General features: G+C 41.1%; 1 protein-coding gene across 4 annotated transcripts in view; it reads left to right on the top strand.

Moving 5' to 3' along the window:
* WDPCP (WD repeat containing planar cell polarity effector) overlaps positions 1 to 8048 on the top strand; it is a 421800-nt gene extending 413752 nt beyond the window's left edge. For 3 of the 4 annotated variants that reach the window (XM_073554051.1, XM_073554052.1, XM_073554050.1), the window contains exon 17: positions 7891 to 8048. In XM_073554051.1, coding sequence (XP_073410152.1) covers positions 7891 to 8042 — 152 coding nt within the window. In that variant the 3' untranslated portion in view covers positions 8043 to 8048. Of the gene's footprint in view, positions 1 to 4320; positions 4344 to 7890 lie in introns of all 4 variants that reach the window. The other variant, XM_073554054.1, reaches the window with a different exon arrangement.
* Positions 8049 to 8509: the final 461 nt, after the last annotated feature.

Genomic DNA, 8509 nt, shown 5'->3' with positions numbered 1-8509 from the left:
GAGATAGATAGATACAGAGAAAAGATATAGAGATAGATAACGGATAGATAAATAGATAGATAGGTATAGAGATAGATAGATATAGATATTAGATAGAGATATATATAGATAAAGATAGATAGATATAGATGGTAGCTAGATAGATAATAAATATAGAGATAATAGATATAGAGATAGATAGAGTAAGATATATAGATATAGAGATAGATAGATAGATAGACATAATAGATAGATATAGAGATATATAGATAGATAGATATAGAGATAGATGTAGAGATAGAAAGATAGATATAAAGATAGAGCGATAGAGATAGATATAGAAATAGATAGATATAGATAATAGATAGAGATAGAAAGATAGATAGATATAAGAGAGAGAGATATATATAGAGAAAGAAAGAAAGATAGATAGATAGATAGATAGAGAGAGCGAGAGAGATATAAAAAAAAAACCAAAACACAATACTCACCTCTCCTCCTCGCTCCCACGCTGATTCCGGCTTCAGTGTCAGGAGCTGCCCCCTCTGCCAGACACACAGCGGGTGCGCGATGTAGTGACGTCATCGCGCACTGGCTGTGAGCCAGGAGCAGAGAGGACTGAGGGCGGCGCCGGCCCTGATGCAGAGCGGCTTACTGGGCTGGGGGCGGGGCCTCTGGGGGTGTGGAGACCTGAAATGAGATTCACTGCTTCCAGGGAATATTCATTTCGCTTTAGCAGCGGGGACAGGGGCTCCTGCCTCCTGACACCCGCTGCTGCTCCACTGGCAGGGGCCCCCATAGCAGCTGCATGGTGTGCGACACACCACTGGCTGGGGGCCCCTGGAGCAGCGGGGGCCCTAGGCAACTGCTGGCCCTGTATGCCAGCAGGTGCCAGGGCCCACCAGATGCCAGGGCCCACCGGAGAATCCACCGGTTCCCCGGTGGGCCAGTCCGACGCTGGTCATAATCAACACAGCCATACACGTGTGTGTCTACATTGCGCATTTTAGTTGTTCAGTGTTCAATGACAGAGGTGAAACATTTTCTGTAAGTCTTCACAAGGTGGGCACACACTGTTGGTGGTATGTTGGCCCATTCCTTCATGCAGATCTCCTCTAGAGCAGTGATGTTTTGGGCCTGTCGCTGGGCAACACGGACTTTCAAATCCCTCCAAAGGTTTTCTATGGGTTTGAGATCTGGAGACTGGCTAGGCCACTCCAGGACCTTCATATGCTTCTTATGAAGTCACTCCTTTGTTGCCCTGGCGGTGTGCTTGGGATCATTATCATGCTGAAAGACCCATCCACGTTTCATCTTCAATTCCCTTCCTGATGGAAGGAGGTTTGCACTCAAAATCTCATGATACATGGCCCCATTCATTCTTTCATGTACACGGATCAGTCGTCCTGGTCCCTTTGCAGAGAAACGGCCCCAAAGCATGATGTTGCCACCCCCTTGCTTCACAGTAGGTATGGTGTTCTTTGGATGCAACTCAGCATTCTGTCTCCTCCAAACACGAGTTTTGTTTCTACCAAACAGTTCTACTTTGGTTTCATCAGACCATATGACATTCTCCCAATACTCTTCTAGATAATCAAAATGCTCTCTAGCAAACTTCAGACAGGCCAGGACATGCACTGGCTTAAGCAGGTGAACACCTCTGGCACTGCAGGATCTGAGTCCCTGGCGATGTAATGTGTACTGATGGTAGCCTTTGTTACGGTGGTCCCAGCTCTGTGCAGGTCATTCACTATATTCCCCCGTGTGGTTGTGGGACTTTTGCTCACCGTTCTTGTGATCATTTTGACCCCGCGGGGTGAGATCTTGCGTGGAGTCCCAGAATGAGGGAAATTATCAGTGGCCTTGTATGTCTTCCATTTTCTTATTATTGCTCCCACAGTTGATTTCATCACACCAAGCTGTTGCTTATTGCAGATTCAGTCTTCCCAGCCTGGTGTAGGGGAAAACTTGCACAATTGGTGGCTGACTAAAAACTTTTTTCCCCACTGTATGTTGCGAAGTTTCTTATCTTCACTTGTGCTATTGCTTTATGAAAAACAAATATTAATCCCTTCACGACTGAGCCCTTTTTCGTTTTTGCGTTTCAGTTTTTCGCTCCCCTCCTTCCCAGAGCCATAACTTTATTTTTCCATCAATATGGCCATGTGAGGGCTTGTTTTTTGTGGGACGAGTTGTACTTTTGAACGACACCATTGGTTTTACCATATTGTGAATTCAAAAATGGGAAAAAAATCTATGAGATTTCAGAAATCTCATGCACACCATTGGCTTTATTTTCCTGACTGATTTGGAAAACCGCTGCTTGTTTCTACTTTTAGCGTATTTGTGTCGTTTTTTCACCCATAGGAAACAATGGGTAAGTGCAAAAACGCAGCAAAAAAGCGCAATTATCTGTTTTTGCTGCGGTTTTGGTACAAAAAACCTAAGGAAGTGGAATCATGCTTTTGAGGGGGCCACTAAACTTTATGAACATGCTCAAGAGACAACAAAAGCGCAGCAAAACCTTTTTTGAAGCAGCTTCTTTACTGCCAAGAGAGCAGATTTTTCGGAAAAAAGAAATAGCAAAAACGCAACGTGTGAGCCTAGCCTATCAATGTCTTTCTTGGTGGAGAGCCGTACAGTGGCGTTGTATGCGCCATTGCTTTTTTGTTGTTATTGCTCTTGTAAAGTTTATTTAAATAGTGCTGTATAATACCCTCAAACATGTCCGAACACTCAATAGTGAGTTACTCGTCGAGAAGTACAATACATAGAGATATGAACATTTACAGCCAATTCTGCACCTAAATAATATTCACAGCTTCAGTGGCAACTTTCTGCATATACTGCTAGTCTAAAATCATTTTTCAATTGGGTTTTATTAAAATGTGAGAACCATTAACCTTCTATAGCCTCAGCATTGCACTGTCCACATTGCTGACTAAAGAATGAGGAAAGGGCATGTCACACTAAGAGATATCGCTAGCAATATCGCTATAACTAGTGACGTTATAGCGATATTGCTAGCGATATCTCTGTGTCTGATACTTACCTCCGACCCGCTCCCCCGCTGCTTATCGCTGATCGCACGAGAACGTTCAGGACTGTTTCTCGTCGTCAGCTTCCTGTGGCGCTTCCTGCTGTGAGGACGAGCGACGTGTGGAGCCGGGCGGGAGGACGCAGGATCGCCTGGTGTTACAGGTAAGTTTCGACCCCCGTCCCTAGCGATGTCGCTAGTGAGATCTGCCTGTGTGGCAGCTCACTAGCGACCGCTTAGCGATGTACCAGCGATCCTGACCGCGTCATATCGCTGGTCGGGATCGCTGGTACATCGCTAAGTGTGACAGTACCTTTCACTGTGAATCTTATCAGTGAGCTCTTATCTTCCTTCTCCTGAGCACCTCATAGCTGATTTATGACTGTATGAACATTGAGATGAGCTTTGTATTCACAGATTACCAGACAGGAGCTAAATAAACAAACATAATATATATAAACTCTATCAGAACAAGCTCACTGATGAATTCTCATTTTGCTTAAGGTACTGTCACACTTAGCGATGCACCAGCGATCCCGACAACGATATGACGCGGTCAGGATCGCTGGTGCATCGCTAAGTGGTCGCTAGTGAGCTGCCACACAGGCAGATCTCACCAGCGACATAGCAGGGGTTGGGGGTCGCTACTTACCTGTCAGACGAGGCGATCCTGACGTCCTCCCGCCCGCGTCCACGCGTCGCTCGTCGGCGCCCCAGGAAGCCCAGCAGGAAGCGGCCGACGAGAAATGGCCCAGAACGTTCTCGCGCAATCAGCGATAACCAGCGGGGGAGCCGGTCGGAGGTAAGTATCAGACATAGCGATATTGCTAGCAATATCGCTGCTGCGTCACAAAATCGGTAATGCTTTAGCGATATCGCTAGCGATCTCGCTTAGTGTGACAGGACCTTATTTCTGCAAATAGCCATAGAGGCTATAAGAAGCATAAAAATTAGCCCCCGAAGTTGTCCATATCCATTCATTCTTTTATGTGTAGGCTTGTTTTTAGTGAAGATAGTAATTATATAGTAAGAATATCCTCTTCTTTATTACACTTTAATACATTTTGGTGTGAGGCTCAAGGACTCTTAATTTTTACTAATTAGTAGTAAAAATGTTTTTATTTTTGTTTTGCTTTTTTTCTGTGTAGTATCTATTTTTTCCTAAATCCATTTCACTATTTTAGATCTCAGTGCTTTGCTCATAATTTGCAGTTTACGCTCTTTTAGATAAATTTTACGGTATGAAATCTTTTAATCAATTTATTTGTAAACTAGCCATTGACCCAATCTGTTTACATTTATAGGGGAAGAGGATTTGGGAAGAGAGGTATGATTATCTTTATCTTCTTTATAATGTTTAGCATTCACTTGTTTGTTTTTTTAGGAAACACATTCAGTTTTTGTGACTTTTCAGCTATTTGAATGAGGCATGTAGAAATCAAGTGAGGGAGAAACAACACAATTGAAGTGTAAGGATTTACGTTTTACAGTACCAGAAATTCTCACTTTCTTCCTTGCGTGAACTAACACTCTACAAATAAATGGAATTACAATAGAATAGTTAGTGTCATAGTGAACTGATGTTAAATTACATTTTATGGAGACAGTCGATTAAAAATCTATTAAGTGATATTTACGGGTTTTCCCATCTCCAAGATCCTGTTCCAAAATGTAGTAGGTGTAATAATAATAAGATTTGCAAATACCTCCAGTTAAAGATGTAGTATAGTTCTTCTGATTTGCTATGTTGCTTACCCCATGTGCGGGGCATTGCACTAGCTTAGATATTCATGACTACTACCAGCTAACTGTTACTATGAGTGTTTGTAACCATGCATGCCTAAGCTACTGCAATGCCCTGCACAAGGGGTAAGTGACAGCAAAACAGAAGAACTATACTACATTTGTAACTGGAAGTATTTGCTAATATTATTATTATTATTATTATTATTATACCTACTACATTTTGGGATAGGATCTTGGAGATGGGAATACCCCTTTAAGTGCCTAGTAAAACGTTACATTGACTTATACATTCTCATATTTAGAACATATAAAATTGATATAATTTTTTTTTATAATTTTTTGAAATTCTTGTTCCGTTTTATTTTAAATTTGGAGGAAATTAATATATGTAACCCAAAAGTGGCATTAATATTGATGAAAATAGTTTTTGTAATGACTCAAACATCAAATATATTTTTGGAAATGTATATTATAAAATCATTTGTAAATTTAAATTAAAAAAAAAAAAAAAGTTGGGTTTCGCTAGAGCAATTCTCAGACAATTTTGCCTGGCCAAAACAATTTGTGTAACCATCATAGACCAGCAATGTTGCTATAAAAATAGTCAAATTGCAGATGTATTGCATGAGAATCACACTCAACTTGCACATAGACCCTCATGGGGACAGGGCTGTGTGCAGTCTTCAACTAAAGATCTAACAGGATTGGTTTTTTTTGCAACAGTCACGTTGTTAAACAATCATGAAATGTGATGTCATAATACGACACAAGTCTTAACATTAAGTGCGCTTGTTGAATTGCATTAACAGTTCTACTTGGAAATTGCATATATTGCACTACAATAAGGCTGCATTGCATTTCCTAGTCCCTGCCCTCATCTTGCAGGACCCACACACTTTGGCTACATTTATAGTTTTTGTTATGCAAGTGAAGCAAATTGGAAATTTATCTCATCATTGCAGGTTAACCCCTTACTGCCATCGGACGGGATAGTACTCAGTGGCCAGTATCCCCCGCTTTGATGAGGGCTTCGGCGGTGAGACCGCATCAAAGCCGGGACATATCAGCTGTTTTGAACAGCTGACATGTGCCCGCAATAGGCGCGGGCAGAATCACCATCCACTCGTGCCTATTAACTAGTTAAATACCGCTGTCAAACTCTGGCAGCGTCATTTAACGTGAGCTTCCAGCCATCGGGCTGGAAATACACGCACCGCTGACCCCAGTCACATGATCGGGGGTCATCGGTTCATTGAGACGTCTATGGTTGTTGATGCCGGATTGCTTTGAGCGCCACCCGGTGGTCGGCAGTCATAGCAATGCAGTAGTTCTGCTACATAAAGGCGATCTGAGCATCACCTCTATGTAGCAGAGCCGATCTAGCTATGGCAGCTTCTAGCCTTCCATGGATACTATTGAAGCATGCCAAAAGTTTAAAAAAAAAAAAAAAAAAAAAATTTTGAAAAATATTTAAAAAACAAGTTCAAATCACCTCCAATTCACCCCATTCAAAATAAAACAAAAAAAAAAATCAAACATACATATATTTGGTATTGCTGCGTTCAGAATTGCCCCATCTATCAATAAAAAAAAGGATTAACCCAATCGCTGAACGGCGTACCGAGAAAAAAAATCAAAATGCCAGAATTATGTTTTTCGGTCGCCGCGACATTGCATTTAAAATGCAATAACGGGCGATCAAAAGATCGTATCTGCACAAAAGTGGTTTCATTAAAAAGGTCAGCTTGGAGCACAAAAAAATAAGTCCTCACCCAACCTGAGATCACGAAAAATGGAGACGCTACAGGTATCGGAAAATTGCGCTTTTTTTTTTTAAGAAAAATTTGGAATTTTTTTCACCAGTTAGATAGAAAAGAACCTAGACATGTTTGGTGTCTATGAACTTGTAATGGCCTGGAGAATCATAATGGCAGGTCAGTTTTAGCATTTACTAAAACTAGCAAAAAAAAGCCAAACAAAAAACAAGTGTGGGATCGCACTTTTTTTGCAATTTCACTGCACTTGAAATTTTTTTCCCGTTTTCGAGTACAAGACATGCTAAAACCAATGATGTAATTCAAAAGTACAACTCGTCCCACAAAAATAAGCCCTGACACGGCCATATTGACGGAAAAATAAAGATATGGCTCTGGAAAGAAGGGGAGCGAAAAACGAAAATGCAAAACAGAAAAAAGCTCCGGTCATAAAGGGGTTAATTAATGTAAGAATGCTAATGTTTGGGAAGGGACTCTAAAGTAGACCATACCTTTAAGGTTGCTGTCAGGCAAGTATTTGTTTTTAGACCCCAATTCCCCCACACACATACATCTCTGGCAGCAGTTACTTCTGAAAGCAAAAGGATCGGCATTGGAAGTGTACCATACGCTTCCTTTCCTCCCCCAACCTCACAGGGATGGTAAGAGTTGAGAGGCCCACACACATATCCGGTGGTCATCTGTTCCTGTCTAGATTGGCAGGTTTGTGAGTGTTCATTAGGCCTCATTCACATGTCCGGTTTTTCTACGTATGAGAAAAACGGACCGATTATTCTGATCAGAGCGTCATCCGATTTTCTGATATGTGGAGAAATGTTAAAAAAAAATGATCCATTTTGACAGTCAGCGAAAATCAGACCACACATTGATGTTATCCGAGTGTGGTCCGATTTTTTTCACTGACCCATTGAATCGTGTTGCGGATTTTGAGCCGATCATCAGATCAAACCTGACGTGTCTCCGCAGTTTTCCATGAAAACCTCAGAGAGGTGAAAGTCACGGACATGTGCACCGCCCCATAGACTATCACAGGTACAAGTGCTATCCATGAATATCACAGCTCTTATACTCTACAATCAGACGTGTGACTGAGGCCGCGGAGTATCTTAGAATGGATTCACACTAAAATACCTGACTTGGTTGTTATTATGTGATGTCGAGTCGGGCCGATTTCCTGTACTTATCATGAGTTTCGTCATCATCTATGTATCCTTTTATACTTATCTTCACTCTGCACACGTGACCAAGACAACTGTAGGAAATGTAAAATCCTCTGAGAGTTTATTGGTTTGAATTGCTGCATTTACTACACTTATTACCGCATGTAACTTAATGCCCCATTTTACTTTTCAGGACCCTGGAGGAGGCTCCCTGAAAGTGGTGCATTTTGGTTTAGTGTGACCGGAGAAGACTACAGCACAAGATTAGAATTCCCCAAGATCATATTTTTTTTTTTAATTAATTATGGCTATTTGATACATTTTCTACTTTACATAAATATTTAAATGACATGATCTGTTCAGTCTTTATTTAACCCCGGGATGGGTAACATTTCATTTTATATCATTTTATTTTTGTCACTTTTTTTTTTTCCGCTGCTAATTTTCCAGTTTGCTATATTTTTACTACGATGTTTGGTCCGGTTACTGGGAATTCTTAAGCTGTTACTATATTTCATTTTATCCGTAGCAGTAGCACCTACAGGGAAAATTAAAGCGTTTCAAACTGAACATACAAGGTGGCATATAAATCTTCTTTGCATCGTTTTTTTTTTTTTTAGTGATGATTTCTGCCTCCCGTATGACTGTATGAAGTAGAAATGTTGATGTCGTTAACATGTAACTGTGTTTAAAAAAAAAAAAAAAAAGGAAGCCTCCATCACCCCGATAAGATATTTTGCATTTCCTGCAAATTATATCTCTGTTCTAGCAATCCACCCTTGTAATGCAGATTTGACTTCCACTTAAGTCGG

The sequence above is a fragment of the Dendrobates tinctorius genome, unplaced genomic scaffold (assembly GCF_039654945.1).
Source record: "Dendrobates tinctorius isolate UK_male_01 unplaced genomic scaffold, ASM3965494v1 ptg000205l, whole genome shotgun sequence".
NCBI classification, from domain to species: Eukaryota; Metazoa; Chordata; class Amphibia; order Anura; family Dendrobatidae; genus Dendrobates; species Dendrobates tinctorius.
The sequence above is the reverse complement of the archived record's forward strand: the minus strand, read 5'-3'. Positions and strand labels throughout refer to the sequence as shown.